General features: G+C 33.1%; 2 protein-coding genes across 2 annotated transcripts in view; both read right to left on the reverse strand.

The window, feature by feature from the left end:
- Positions 1-673: 673 nt before the first annotated feature.
- Positions 674-8,249, reverse strand: LOC149415408 (uncharacterized). Its single transcript, XM_089642358.1, has 5 exons — positions 7,965-8,249; positions 7,227-7,341; positions 4,219-4,386; positions 1,521-1,677; positions 674-957 (listed from the first exon to the last, which is right to left on the reverse strand). Exons 2-5 carry the CDS (start codon positions 7,308-7,310, stop codon positions 749-751), a joined length of 618 nt encoding a protein of 205 aa, XP_089498484.1. The 5' UTR covers positions 7,311-7,341; positions 7,965-8,249; the 3' UTR covers positions 674-748.
- Positions 8,250-9,710: 1,461 nt separating this feature from the next.
- Positions 9,711-17,003, reverse strand: part of LOC149415409 (uncharacterized) — a 29,007-nt gene continuing 21,714 nt past the window's right edge. Inside the window, exon 8 of the transcript XR_016303776.1 lies at positions 9,711-10,896. The gene's annotated coding sequence lies outside the window, so the exon portion shown is untranslated. The remainder of the gene's footprint in view (positions 10,897-17,003) is intronic.

Below are 17,003 nucleotides of genomic sequence, written 5' to 3' on the forward strand. Positions count from 1 at the left end.
AATACATCATGAAACATTAGCGGAACATTTCCTTCTACTTTCGGAAACCACCATTTAAAAATGTAAATCACTCCCTCTTATTTATTCTAATGATCACTTCGAGTGTTTTATTTGAGTTCTGATATCCTCTTAACGTAAACAAAGGTCTGGAAAAACTGTAACATTAATAATTTTAATTCCTGGAAATGTTCACATCTTAGCAAACGATATTGCGGATTCCTTAGCAACTAACAACTACCAATCTAGCACCTATAAATATTTTGGCGACCTGCCGATTTTTGTCACCAATCTACTACTATTTATTTTGGGGATCTTAGTTTGTTTCATAAAATATTTTTGATAAAATTTGACAACTTGAAATTGACATCTATTGTAAGCAATAATATGGGTACCCTTTTCAGTGTAATATGTATAGTAATAATTATATTCCTTATTTCTTTTTAATTGAGGTAATGTGCACAATAAACAACCCACAGACAAGCAGTCGTGTAGTAGCTGTGAGATAATACTTTTTTTTCCAATCCTAAAAGACAGAACCCTCACGTTTTAGACTGAGTAGGTACCTTTTATCAATTAAGAAAAACCGATGCCACTTTGCTTTTAGGAAATGTATTCTGTCTTTATTTAATAATGGCATTATTTTTAAATATGGAAATGAAAATTATTTCAGTGGTTCACTCTTCATTATGAAATTTATTCTTATAAATATAAACAATTAACATTAACAACATCAATACGATTTTTTGTGTCATCTTACAACTAAATCTACTTGTTTATCTTCTTGTGAGTTCAGAGTCACGTAGTCAAATTGTGGATTCGTAGATTCTGTAGGTCGTTTAGGGGTTAAGATTTCCACTGCGTCTGGGGTATAAATCACCCCATAATCAAACAGAGCATTCCTGCGGAGAATGTTTTTACGGCAGGTTGAGACGATCACTATGAAGAAAAATGATATTCCTGGAAAAAAGAAGAGCCAATTTAAGAATACTTAAACGTTTTCAAAATGAACACTTTCACACTCACTTTACCGTAATACCTGCCTTGATTTATGAGCTAAGATTTTTTAAATGTTACCTATTGCAAGTTTGTGTTGAAAGTTGATTTTTAAAAGAAAGTTATAAATTATTTTGATTAACGCATGTTAAGATTCAGTTGCCAGATGTTTAAATTCATACATTTCGCGCGAGTATTATAGTATTATTACGAAATGCATATAACACAAATCGCAAAAACGATAAGATGTCCACCTCTTTATAAATAAACTAAGACGATTTCTATGTATTAATAAATTCTTGTTCAAATTCAAAATATGCATATAGTGAATATATAACTGTAGCACATATGGCGCTAAGTTGGGTGTTAGATTATTATCAGAGCCTTGGCTTCTTCGCTCCTTGGCGCCTTGGTACGTCGGCGCTCAGAGCGGTCTTACGGGACCGGCCCCGAGCACAATGAAATTCTATTTATTACCTAGATAAAGAACTAATATTATTATTACTTTAATAATTTATAAAAAATACCTGTTTGAATTCCGCATATGTAGAGCATGGCAACTCCGTAGAGGTGTCCTGCAAATACCGTGTAAATAAAGGCCACGTAAAGTAGGAAACATGAGGTTAAAAACATCTCGAATGTAAAGGCGAGAATCAACCATATTAAGAGGAAGCTAGCCTTTTTCTGAAATCAAACAAAATACATAGAAGCAACATTAACTCAACTTGAACAAATAACTACATTTGCAATCAACTGATTAAAACATTTCGCATGTGTTAAGTACCTAAAAATAATTTCACAACCTTATGAGCTTTGCATTCCTTAGCCTCTATATTGAAAATTGTCAAGAAACATCTTGATTATAAGAATTAATATTGTCTGAAGTGTCATTTCGGCTTAATACATCTAAGTTAGAGACGTCTCTATATACTTGTGAAGCCACGTTATACAGGATCTTTATAATGATTAATCAACATAAACACACATACTGCATTGAAACAACTGTAGCGATGCCACGAGATTCATCTAGAATGTCTCGCCAATACAAAAAGCATCATAACCGGAACCTTCCTTATTCTCATATGTTCCTATCTTGCTACCTACCTGTATACGGGCTACCGACGTATAGAGCTACCTACGACAATACTTTGCGAGTCGGACTAGTACATTACGCGTATTCACTAGAAGGATCTAGCCTATTGCCTAGGCATATTTCCAGCACCGACGAAAGTACCAGAAGCACCCAGACTGAGCGAGTTGTCTCCATTTTACCAGAGATCTCGCGCATCTACTGATGCCATCGGCCGGGCTATATAAATAGGCCCGACGCGCGACGCAGCGAGCAGTCAGTCAGTCAACAATCTACTTGTCTCGCGAGTGACAACCGGCGCGCCTCGCGACGCGCTCAGGATCTTACACCCGGCTTTGCACCGTTTATTCATGGACTCCAACGGGATCATCACAGCACCCTGGCCCCGGCCATCGTTCTTGGCCAGCGCTACATCGGACACACAGCGCCCTGGTTCCAGCACATCTGACCAGCGCTACATCCACGCACTTAGAACACGCGGCATCCTCGCTGGTCTGGCATCTCCCGCACAACCGCCGACCAGGTCCACCGCATCTCGGGTATTCCTTTTCAGCACTGGAGCACCCGGAAGACCCATGGCCTTCACCAGTACCTGATACGTCAATGAATCCGGTCATCAGCAGCGGCGTCGCCTCACTGACCCGCGCTTGACCAGCACTTCACCGCCTGCATCCGGAGTCTTCATCATCGGTCCTCAAGTCATCTCATATACGGCAACCTGACTCAATAAAACGCTGTGACCTTCACAACCTCTTTCATTGCGTGCCACCTCACCAGATCCCCAAACAACAAACAACAAGTTTGTTGAATCAGGGTTTTATTTTACGGGGGTTATCAGAAACATTTAATTTGATGGAAAATGGAAACTAAAAAATGGTGCCGGTAGGATACAGGTTCAATAAAGAACATGTAAACTATTAAAATAAATACAAGGATTAAAATTTGATTTTTCAAAAACACGTGTTCCAAATTATGTCCTATGCGTGCGAAATGTATCTACATTTCTCTAATAAACAATGAAAGTATGGTCATGTATATTATTTGCCTGTAAGAAAAATAAATAAATATTAATACATGTACCTTTTAATTCAGAATTACGTTCATTAGTCAAATGCATTGTTCATATAGATTTGTATTAGTGATCGACAAACTGGTGGATGCAATCTGTTAATTTGTTTTTCTATTTTATAGTTAGTAATAAGAAAGAGCATTGTATAATTAAAAGGTTTCTCAAAAAATACGTTTTATAAATCATTAAATATTTTTTATGGTTTTATATGTTAATGACTACAGTTTAGAATTGTGGCGACTTCTGTTATTTAAAAAAAGAACTGTTGAAGTTTTCAAACCACTCAACGGGTCATTATTATTATTTAATAACACTCTCACCTCAAAAGACATGTGCTGCTGTTGGGAGAGGAAAGATTACACCCCAAACCCAAAAATTAACCATACACAAATTCATTTTTCAGAAGGACATGCACAAAATACGATAATATATTTTCAAACGCCTATATTTTCCATTTTTCCTTTGTTCTGTATATGTCAGTTAGTTTCATTAAGGTTATTTTTGTGTTTATTTTTTTTTTTCAGTAGGTAACATGAATTTCATGTGAAATCTTAACTGGTTAATGTGACATGTAAAGTGTTATTATTTATATAAAATTTTAAAACTGTTTGTTTCCCAAATACACTAAAAATATAAAGTACCAACGAAAATGTATTTTGAATGTCCTTTCTTGGTGGAAAGAAGGCACAGATACATAGTGAACCAGGAGACTGCCAAATACTCAATGACCCCTGGTGAACCTGATTGAACCCGGTGAACTTGATTGAACCTGGTGAACCTGATTGAACCTGGTAAAACTGATTGAACCTGGTGAAACTGATTGAACTTGGTGAACCTGATTGATCCTGGTGAACCTGATTGAATCTGGTGAACCTGATTGATCCTGGTGAATCTGATCGAACCTGGAGAATCTAAAGGTGATCACCGGCTCAACGGAATACGGGGAAACATGGGAGATATGAGATATGGAAACATGCGTAATGTGTCTACATCACTCTATAGCCTGAGTTACAGTATGTAAAAATAACTAGTTTAGGGATTAATGCAGTTAGAAAATATTATGTACCTTTTTAATTCCAAGCAAAAGTAATGTTCCCTGCAATATTGGGTAGAAACCAAATGCTAATCTTAACGACATATGTATGTAAAGAAGGATTCTATCATTGTCATGTATCGATCGATACATGACAACAAAAAATTTGATGTTGTAAAAGAGAAGCAGCACTCCAACTATCTGAAAGTAAAAAAACGCATGGTAAGTGGTAGATTGTCAGTACAGTTGTAAGATCTTTTATTGGTGAAAAACGAAGAAGCATTTAAATGGGGTTTTAGAGCACAATGGATCTAATTAGGGTTATATTATATTCAAAATATATATATTGTAACAAAATTATATGATATATTTCCGATGTCCTGTAACAAAATTAAGAACGGCAATATTGTTTTTTGTTTGTTTGTTGCTTTATAGAAATACAGGTGATATATACAAGAAGAAGAAGAAGGTAAAATTTGTGGGTAAAATCGTGACCTTCGCTGACGACACAGTACTTCTCTGTCAAGCAGCCACATGGAAAGATGTATTTATAATTGCCGAAAAAAGTTTATCAGTTGTCAAAAAATGGCTAAACTGGAATACTCTTACCGTTAATACAATAAAAACAAAATTCATCACACATAGTATTACACAAAGAGGTCAACCTCCACCTAACATAGACCTGTTTCTACATGACTGTGAACAAACTTCACCCAATTGCCAATGCGAGCGTATAGAAAGGGTAAACCAAACAAAATACCTAGGGGTCATTATTGATTCACACTTACGCTGGACTGACCACATAACTTTCATTATTAATAAACTAAAAATAGTCATGCACCTAATAAAGTCAATTAAAAACATTTTCCCACATTCAATACTTAGATCTATATATTTCGCACTCTGTCAATCGATTGTTACATATGGCATACTGGCTTGGGGAAGCGCTACAAACACTGCACTCGACCCAATACAAAAAATTCAAAAGGCAATAATTAAAATCATCTTGCAAGTACCATTCTACACAAATTCAAGCGAAATTTTCAAATCATTAGACGTCATGTCAATAAGACAACTTTATGCCAAATCTGCACTACTAACTTCTTATTCTTGGAAACTCTGAAAGCCCTAACAAGTGCCCAAGGTGATTTATTATCTCGTCCGCCGCCTTTTATTTCGGAACAATGCACCACTAACATAATCATCAGAAACAAGTGTACAAGGAGATGGAACGTCACAGCGGTGCTGCCAAGGTTTGTTATCTATGTGAGGATACTGTGACAGCGCTTAATTAGCAGCAGACACATACCTGGACGGATGACGAACCTCGTGCTGGCACTGTTGGTGGCGCGGTGCACTCTTTCGCTGCAGTAGCTGGTCCAGTTTCCTCACCACCTGGGATTCTTGCTGCAGAGTCTCCATCCTCTACCTTCCTCGAATGTCACAGCGGTGCTGCCAAGGTCTGGAATCCATGAGAGGACATTGTGTCAGCGCTCTATTAGCAGCAGACACATACCTGGAAGGATGACGAACCTCGTGCTGGCACTGTTGGTGGACGCGGTGGACTCTCTCGCTGCAGCAGCTGGTCCAGTTTCCTCACCACCTAGGATTCTTGCAGCAGATTCTCCATCTCCTTGTCACCTGTTTCTGTACTTCATTTTATTTAACTTAATTTCAATTTCAATTTGTAATATTTATATATTTTTTTTGTAATATCTGCATTAACTGTACAGCGCCCCTGAGGTGATATTTCGCTAAAGCGGCGCTATAAAAATCATCCAATAAATAAACTACACATTCCAATGCCACCTCAAACAACAATAAAAACAAGGTCGTCAACAAACAATACCCTGAACATACCGATAACATACACCACACACAGACAAACACACTTCCAGTACAACGCTACAAAACTTTTTAATTGTATGCCCACCACTCTGAAACTACTACTAATGGGAAATACATACACAAACATTCACAAAAAACTGATCACAGCCTGGATCAAAAAACAAGATATCCACTTTAAACAAAACATTACTACACCAAACTAAACATAATCATGGATAAATGTGTATGTATGTATGTATACATGTGTTTATTTATATGTGTATTTATGTATATATGTGTATGCATGGGTGTATGTATATATGTGCATATAAATAAATATTTTTTTACTTTTTCTTTAAATAACAATGTACAATAAATATTTTTTTACTTTTTCTTTATAACAATGTACAATAACCATTAAAATTTTTTTTTTTTTAAATCCCAACTTACACTTATATGTGTATGCATGGGTGTATGTATATATGTGCATATAAATAAATATTTTTTTACTTTTTCTTTAAATAACAATGTACAATAAATATTTTTTTACTTTTTCTTTATAACAATGTACAATAACCATTAAATTTTTTTTTTTTTAAATCCCAACTTACACTTATATAAGAAAATTTAACCAATACACATAAATACATGTACCATTTACTCATAACCACGTAAACACCTCAGCACAGGTACTCCCAGTGAGGTGTTCACGAAACATATAACACTACCCACCACAGTGTCACCTACTCAAACCTACCTCACACCCAGCATAAAATAAAATAAAAAATAAAAAAAAACACCATATTAAGAACAGTTCTAAATTTATGTATTATATACAAATGTAAATATTTGGTAGACACTGTAATGTATGTATAGAAATAAATAAAATACAGGGTGTCCGGGGGTAAAGTGCACTAACTTCAGGGGGTGATTTAACATGATTTTAGAAGTAGAAAAGATAAATAACTTTTTCGAAATTCCAACGTTTTAAGGTAGTTTTTAGGTAAAAAAGTTGAATTGTTTGTATGGGAAAATAAATATTCTTCTATGGAAAAATATTTTAGTGTGGCAAAAATAAGTTGGAATTTCGAAAAAAGTAATTAATCTTTTTTACTTCTACCATCATGTAGAATCACCTTCCGAAGTCAATGCACTCTACCCCCGGACACCTGTATAACCAGATACAATGGATGTGTTACTTCTGTAATTTTTACCAGTTGAATCCAAGCGATGATTTTCGCTCCTAATTCGACAGAACAGCATCCACAGCAGGTCCTCACATCAGGTAATCCCATCATTTTGTATTGTATATGTTTCAGGAACTAAATACTAAAAATTAAATCGGAGATTAGAGATTAGAGAACAAAATACCAGAAAGCAATACTGACTAGTTGAAAGAACAGCATTTCAAAATAAAACTGTAACTGCTTAGTATTTTAACTAAAAACAAATATTTATATTTAATTGAGATGAAGCGACATAACAAAACAAGTTATTCAAAATGTTTACTTTTCAATATCTAATTAAGAAATGTTAACTGATAACCTTTGATTCGCATTATTTATACACAAGAAGCTGAATATGACTTCGACATATAATAGCAAATATTGTTTGTTTGTTAGTTTGGAGATAGAAAAATTATTAAAAAATCCACCAATAAAAGGTTCCATGATTACTCAACATAATGAAAATACAACACATCTTTAAAATTGATACAAATTTACAAAAATCAGTGACAAAAAAACTCATCTACAAAATCTAACCTACGTAACCTATTTAACATAGGTTTTTGTTTCATCACTTTTCAAACGTTTGTCGCATTTTCATTGTGTTGAGTTGTCCGGTTACTTTGGAAAACAACAACAAAAATACCAGAAGTGAAATTCGTCATCTTATCACCGTGACTTTCGTGTGATATGATAAAATTGTTTTGAAAAAAAATATTCCATTACCTTCAATTGTTGTTTATAAACCTCTCCATGTATGTTCACTTGAAACAAAAACTTTACGAGAATCAAATCAGATGATAATAAATATGACTCATAAAGGAAAACACATGATATAGGCACAGCGGATAATAAACGAATGTTCAATTATTTATCATTGAAGTTTAGGATAAAACTATTTATCAACTCATTTCTGCGAATATTAACTCAAATAAAATGCAAGAGCAAAACTTTGCTTGCCGCTAACAAAATTTTTTCACAACAGTGATATTACCAACGAAATCGTTTGATAGCAACACAGTTCCCAAATGTTATGTTCCGAGAAGGATTGCCAATTCATGGAGAATTCCCCAAATCGCGGGGAATTTATAAGATTTTCAAAAATTGGGTATTTTGCGGGGAGAACCTTTGAGGGGAAATTGTAAGGAGTATGGGCATTTATTGTCAACCATATTGGAAAAAATATTTACAATAATTGTGAGAACGTGCTATATTCCTTTTTCTTCTTCTGAACGAAAGAGAGAGTCCGTAAATGACTTGATAATAAAACATAAGAGCTAATTTCAAAAGAATTTTGTTACATTTTGGCGGTAAGAGAACTTGTGGGGAATTTAAACATCCATCGTGGGTATTTTAGAACATGTGCATTGGCAACCCCGGTTCCGAGTTATAAGTCAGCTGGGGTGACGTCAGAGATACATTTACGTACAGTTTATTTTTAGTCGGGAATTGCCAGGAATTTATAGTCGGAATTGCCAGGAACAGATGTTGCCAGACTTAATAATATCATTATTATTAGTTAACTGGTTTAATATGCAGGGAAATTTTATCGGGTTTCGTGGGCCCTATGTAAGGACCTTCATAAAACAAATCAAATATTGTGATCTTTTTAAAAATATTTTAAAAGGACTAGTAAAACGACATTCCATACCAGATTTTTTACAATTAGTTTTGGAGAAGGCTTTTTTTGCCAACTTACATGAGCTGTGAGGTGGCCAGCAAAAAAACTGTTCAAGGTCGCGCACATACTAAACAATGCACAAAACGCATAGTGAAGAAATTCTTTGTTATTCTGTACCTAAAAACTAACAACCATTTTCATTCGAACTAACAACGATTTCAGGTGCAACAACCGATGATCTATAACATTACACAGGATTCTTGGACGTTTGGTGTCTTTGGAAACGATATTGAGGATTTACTAGCAAAAAAGGAAGGTGATTATTCTATCAAACCATGAGGTTAAATCATATCCCAGATTTATCAAAAAAGATAAACTTTCCAGTTCGTTCAAATGACAATTGGAATTGTTCTGTATCTTCTTACTGCACCAAGTCACATGATTAAATCCCCAGTTTGTACTACTCCTTCATCATTTATTGCAATTTTTTTTTCTTCAAATTTTTGGCAATCGGTTAAAAACGGGATTGCAGGCCATTTCCTGATTAACTTTTAGTAAATTCCCAATATTCCAGAACACGTGTTCATGCACCTGCCTTGATAATATACAATGACGAAATGCAGAAATATTAGGATTTTTAGAAACACGTATTCGTATTTTACTAAAAGTTTTTTAGGAAACCTAACAATTCATTTGTTAAGGGCCTGCAACCACATTTTTAACTAGATTACGAATAATTTTAAGATATTCTCAATAAATTAGCCATATTTAATATAAGTAATTTTTCTCCGTCTAAGAACTCAGTCACACTTTTTATATGGCCTCTCTGTAAAAAAAAATGAAATACCCAATTTTATCTTAATTTTATTTAGAATTGAACACGTCTTTCAACGTTACATTCATAATATGTATATTATTAGTCTGAACTCCTTTCTCCAAAATATTAGTCAAATATACACATCATTTGCGGGGAAAATCCATACTAACACATTTAAAAAAAGGACTTAGATTGTGTCGGCGAAATTTATTCCCCCTAATATTCCTTCGTCATCATCTAATGGTTTTAAAAAATGATTTGTAACATATATTTTTTGATGATTATTATTTTATAATTTATTTCACATAAATCGCATTTAACCCCTCAGGCAAATTTGTTCGGTTTTGGGAACAAACAGCTGTTATCCATTGAGTCAATTTGTTCGCTTTTGGGAACAGCTCATGTGGTGTAGAGACATCGTTTTGTTTCCCTTAATGTTATGGTGAGAAATAATACTTAAACGGTGGTAGAAAAAAAAATACACACCTTTTTTATTCAAATCTCGAAGTTTACCACAAAACATTGAAATGTACACCTCTATGAAACTAAAGATTCAAAGAGAAAAATGAGATGAAACTTTGTGATTTTTTATAATTTTTTTTTTATCAACTTCAAAAAAGTGAGGTAACAGAAATATTAATTTAGTGTTTATACGAACATACATAAGGAGAGCCATTTTAAAACTTTTTACGTTTACATTCAAAATCATAATATGTACTTATTTAGTATTTACTGCGCCCTTGAAGTGATTTTACATAGAAAAGGCGCTATACAAATCATTCAAATATTATTATGTCAAAAATTATACGTTTTTTTCTAATAACAAGATTTGAAAGCGTATTCCATCACCTTTCGAAAACAGTGTTTTGTTTTCGGAAACATTAAAAAATATCAATTTTTTTGGATTTCTAATATACAAATTCTCTAACATTTTGTAAAATACAAAGGTCGATATGTCAGAGGTCTATTATTACTAAGGGGTTAAAAGATCAATTTTGATAGGATATTTTTTTGTTATATTACAACCACTTCTTCTCGTTTATCTTCCGGTGAAGCATGACCAAATTCTGGAATCGTAGGAATTAGTCCAGGAAGTCGTTCAGGGGTAAGAATATCCACTACTTCTGGGGTATAAAGCACCCCAAAGTCGTAAAGCGCATTCTGGCGGAGCATGTTTTTACGGCAGGTTGAGACGATCATTATAAAGAAAAATGAAATTCCTGAAAAAAAACCTTCAATTAGGAACTCCAGTGAAAAATATTATGGCTTACAAAAATATATACGTACAGGCACGCAGAAGCATTTTATTTTACACCAACAAAGGCCGTTATTTGAAAGTGAATAAAACACCATCACTTCGAAACTCTGACCCTGTCGGTCAAAAATATGCTCGATGTGACGTCATATCCGACACTCCATAGATTAACACACACCCACCTGGGACGCGTGATCCTTACAACGATAATTATGGTTCATCGCTCCTAAAATATAGAATGTATTGAGAACCGATATAAAATCAAATAGTTCTCTATCCCTCTTTACTATTCGTGTTCAACATTGATTTTTGAAAAGGAACGAACTTTTTTAAAAAAATATTACATGAGATCTTAACACTTAAGGGGATGTTACCGCAAGCGCAGCATAATTGCGGTTTTTGACGCAGTTTTTTATAAATTTCCATATTGTTTATAAGAAAATAATATTATGTTTTGAACAGATAATTTATTCTTCTAAACAATGAGAAAACAAAACGCTTTAAAATGTTTAAAACAATTGCGTAAAAAAATATTTACAGAACCTCTAAAAATAGCTTTAAGTTCGATTATATCCTTTAATTCTAAATGCAGAAGAATTTTAAATAAATACATTATCACCACGTCAATGTCTTCTAAACGATGAGAAAATAAAATTATTTTGAAAAGCTTTAAAACAATGCATAAATAAATAAAAACAGTTTTTTTAATACTAAGATATTGTTCCTTGTATCACCGCATTATATAAATCACAACGCAAGTTATTAATCTTCAGTAACCGAGGTGAGTTCGACGTGGGAGCACGTTTCATTTTACAAAAAATAAATACGTAAATGTGTAGGCACATGAGAAAAGAGATCACACTAAAGGCTAGTCGTTATGTTATTATGTATCATTTCTAGCCCAAGTTGACTTTTTTACTATAAATCTCGTTTTATGCAACACTTCGCCAGCTGGCTGACTACCAGCGGCACAGAATATTAGAGAGTGCCCCTTCACTAGAATCGTATTCCTAGTTTTATTTATTCACGCCCTATTGTGCTTTTACATAAATTTCTAATTATACAGTTATATTAGTTGTAACAATAATTTATCTAATAAATTATGGTAAAATAAAATGAGTTTTTTATTAAGGAGTTGTATTCTCGTATATTTCAATAATTCAAGTGTTTGTGAAGAGTTCGTTTCATTAGTGATACGGAATCCCCAAATAAATAGACAACATTCTCAAATTAATAACCCAGATTATGCCGTCGATTTATAGGTGTGGTAGTTAGTTTGAAAAAAAAAAACACAGGTTATAAACTTTTTTGGATTAACTAGGCAAGATCAAAATAGAGTTAGTGGATAACACTGTCACTAATAAAATCGCTTTTGATTAACACGATAGTTAAACTTTTTTGATATGTTTCGATATCACGGATTTTTTTTAAACGTATCAAATGATTAGTTTGACAGAGCGCGTCGTTACTTCTAACATGTAGGTACGTTCATCATCTACAAATAAATACAAAAACCGACCTATATAATCCTTAAATCTTTTTTCCAGAGGTTACTAATTGTTTAGAATGGGCAACACAGAAAAGAAGAACAGGTATTCGCTAGTAAGCAGGGTGAAAAAAATAAAGAGGCAGAATAAAGAACACAGAAAAAATGTGCAATTAATGCTTGCTTCTAGACTTAGCGACATACCATCTCTACCTATAGATAGTAATATATTACAACAGGTAATTTATACACTCTTCTGATGCAAAAAATTAATTGAAAAGTGAATGAACATCATTTTTCTAATATTGTTTTTATTTCATCAGGAAAATACTGAAAATATCAATAATTCGATGTCGGAAGAACCGATGTCACCGGTTACTCGGAAAAATTCTGAAAAAGTAATAACTGTTTTAAACATATAATTTTTTTCTGAACGTATTGAAGTCGTAAAAAGAATTTCAAATACATATTATTTTCAATTGACGTAAATAAAGTAAAAGTTTTATTTACACAGGAAAGGAAGAAACCCGTTATTCTGGAAGGAAGAAGAATAGTAGATATACATTTTTTTTTAAATCAATTAAACAAAATTTCGCAGAACAACTCTCTTTATGAGTGTACATTATCTAACTTGGAGATAGTTGAAGAGAAGCAATCAGGATTTAATTTAGTATTGACATTTATTTGTAATATGTGCACGAACAAATTTAGTATTTTTACCTGCGAAGACGTGAAAGATGATATGAATGTTACTGATTCAATGGTTTCTGGAATTATAAGTATTGTATCTGGCTATTCTAACATAAAAGAACTAACGGCAGTAGCAGGGATCCCTTGTATGAGTAACAGACAGTACAGCAAATCACATGAAAGGGCGTGTGAATGGTGGGACCGTACTAAGGTTAAGACGATGGCAGAAGCCGCCAAAGAGGAGGCTACTTTAGCCCAAATTGCCGGTGATGTTAACAGGGATGGGGATGATAAACCAAAATCACGATTGGTATTTCCAGGTGCAGGGCCAATTACACATTAGTAAGAAAAGTCATTGCATTTTTGCCGTTTGGACTGGCTCACACTTCCCTCTAAAAGTTGAGCGTATACTTCGAGATGACAAGTTCTGGGAAGAAAAAATGCTTATTAAATTAACCAATTTTTAAATGGATTGCATTCTTCCCGAGCTTATCGATCCTCGAGTCACAAGGTCTATGAATGTTCGTGATCCTTCATATATCTTAGACGCAATAGTATATAAAGAACGTCAATTAGGAAAGCGTCGTTTAGATTTCGACGAAATGCTAGTTGATTGCATATTTTTTTAAAGTTTTTTATATTAATGTTATTGTTACAAGTCATTTGTAAGATTTAATAATTATGCAGAGGCAGCTTCATACTTGAGCGTACGGAGGCATCATAAGGATGCACTATTCCTGTATAAAGTAGTTAACGATAATATTCAATGCCCAGAGTTGCTAAAAAAGATTCCTTTCAATGTACCTGCGCGTTCAACACGCTCTTCTGTCCTGTTCAGGGTTGATTAAAGCAAAACGAACTCTAATCAGAATTCTTGCCTGAACAGACTATGCAATAATTACAATAGCGTATTATCTAAGGTTGATATTTTCAGTTACGAACTTTATTATTAATATATATATATAAATATATCTCTGATGGTTTGTGAATAATGTTTATGTCTCTATTGTTTATATATCAATTGTTATTTGATTTGATATCTACCACCTCTCTCCATGGCTATAAATGTATTGTTTTGTAAATTTTTCGTTTTATATAATCTTTTGTTTTATATAATTTTTTTTAATTCATGTTTCTTTCTCACAAATTTAAATAACTTATTCCATATTATGCTGTCCCAGTTAAAGTCACAAGGAGGAAATCCACAATTGGTTTTATTTTACTACATAATACTTATAAACAAACTGATTAAATGTCAACTGTCGATTTCCCAAAAATGAATACGCTCTAATGGGCTTTTACAAAAATAAGTAACAAGTAATACAGTTGTGTTAGGTACATAGTACTATATAGTATATTATACTCTCGGGCACGTCACCATAACATATTATATTGCCGATTGAGTCGTACAAATCTGTACCCGAATTCGCCCGTGGGAAGAGCGATACGCTATTTAAATATATTAGATAAAAATTTCGATATATTCTTCGGAAAATTCAATGAGTTTGTAAGGTTTTTGGCACTACATTCTCACTGTGAAAATGGTACTTTTACAATTAGTTAGATAAAATATCTGTAATGTTGTAAAAATTTTTGTACACAAATAAAATTATATATAGTGTACAATAAATAATGTTTTATGATGAAGTAAATTAAAATTAATAGTGTGGATTATGGAAAGCAAAATATGTATCATGAAAGATGGAAATATAAAGAACTTAAAAATATGTGCTGTACCCTTTCTATATTGTCAGAAAGCGTTTTATACAGTGGGGATCAAATAGGCGAATTATACTATACCTGGTTTCTTACTAAAGAAGTGTACAATGTTTTCAAACATTCAAGTGACTTGAAACCACTCGCTGTTCTGCATATGAAACCAAGCATTTTTATAGCTTTCTTTGTTATATCATTTACTGATCTGAGCGACTGATGTCAATAGTACATTATTTAAAGAGTATTCATAAGTAACATGACTTTGGATTTTACGAAAACGAATAACTTGGCACTTTTGAATATTAAGAAATAATTAGTTGATCACACACCAATGATACAATTTACAATTTATCCAAATTAGATGCAAAATATGGCAATCCTCTATAGTACGTATCATTCTATATATTTTCAAATCATCAGCGAAGAGCAGAACTTGTGCATCTTTAAATACACCAACAATGTCATTTATAAATAATAAAAACAGAGTTGGTCCGAGGTGAGATCCTTGGGAAACTTCACATATGGATTCGAAGATGTAAGATTCTACAGAATTTATTTTAATACAAAGCTTTATTTTACTAAGATAACTGTTGATCCAGATCAATAAGGTTCCTTTAATGCCCAAAAGACTTAGTTTATACACAAGAATATGTCTCCTAACTATATCAAAAGCTTTGGAAAAATCAGTGTATATCGAATCCACCCGATTCTTGTGGATAAGGGAATCAGTTACATAATTTTCATAAATGATTAAGTTACTTAAAGTGTTTCTATCGGAAGCCGTGCTGATTGGGAACGATTATTGGAGAAGCAGTCGATTTAAAACTTAATTTAAAATTAATGTGAATTGATTTTTAAAAATATAAACATAATATATGAATTAATTAATTTTTAACATATATAATGGACCAAAGAGACATCTCTGGTCATTTTTGGATGGATTTTGCTATGCAGGTGTGATAACGAATTACAGTCTCCTTTTTGCATTGATCAGTTGGATTCATCCAGTTTGTATCATTTTTCAAAAGAGGTCTATTGAAGACCTCTATGTTTGAAATATTTTTTGACAATAAATGTCACAAATCATGGCAGTACGTATTATTGCAATGTGCTGATTCTTCATTAATAATTCTACTCTCTTGAGAGCTTGATCTTATAATCTCATAGTGTGAACTAAAATATATTTTGTGCTTATCTGCCGTCTGCCACCGAATTGAAGATCAAGGAGCAAAACTTATTGCAAGTGGGATTCTCTGGTGAGTCTTTTCTGTTCATATGTATTTTGGTGGCTGGCTTAAGTTATTTTCTCCCTGCAGAGTGAATTCATTGATCAATCAATTTTTTTTTTCATAGGGAAATAAAATATTCCTTGATGGTCTGTGTTATTTACACGCCAGATCATCATCCAATTATATTATTGATTTGTTTTGTAATGTCATCTAGTATATTATTATGTAAATTATTTTTACTATTCCTAACTGATAAAATAATAAATGATGGCCTTTATATAAAAAAAAATGAATCTTATGCTTTTTACATTACATAATTATTTGTTTTATGTAACTTTTTTGCAAAAAATAAAAATAAATATTGAAAATGACCGATATTTTATTTATCTTGCCAATATATTCAGATATAATTATGATCAGATATTATGAAAATAAATACCGTATTTTTTTGACATCTGTCAATGAAGAACACGTCGGTTACGAGTCATAAGGTACTGCATACCGTCTAGCAGTGTAGTTGATAGTATCGATAATTTATCAAACAAGTTTGATAGAAATCTGATAATCTCATCTAAATCTCATAAAATCATGAGCTCCTTCTGCAATTCTTCTATCGAAATTTACCTAAAAAATGCATACTCAACTTAATAAACTTTATTTGAAAGACACTCATTATTAAGCGTTTCATGTTCAAACCTTACTCATGGGTACCATCTAGTGAATTTCATCGCTGCTCTGACTTCGCACTGAGTTGACCCGCATGTCGCCGCGTGTTCCCCGTTCCAACTTACTTCATACCTCTCCGCCCCGAAATATTATTTCGGTTTTTGCAAATACCCCCTTAAAAGAAAAAAATAACTCCATCATTCCATCTTTTTTTCATATCACTAAATTCTTATGTTGCGATGTGACCATAATACACATGTAGTCTTCTAGACAGGTACCTACTAT

Source organism: Hesperophylax consimilis, chromosome 18 (genome assembly GCF_061612785.1).
Source record: "Hesperophylax consimilis isolate HC1 chromosome 18, BYU_Hcon_1.0, whole genome shotgun sequence".
Lineage (NCBI taxonomy): Eukaryota > Metazoa > Arthropoda > Insecta > Trichoptera > Limnephilidae > Hesperophylax > Hesperophylax consimilis.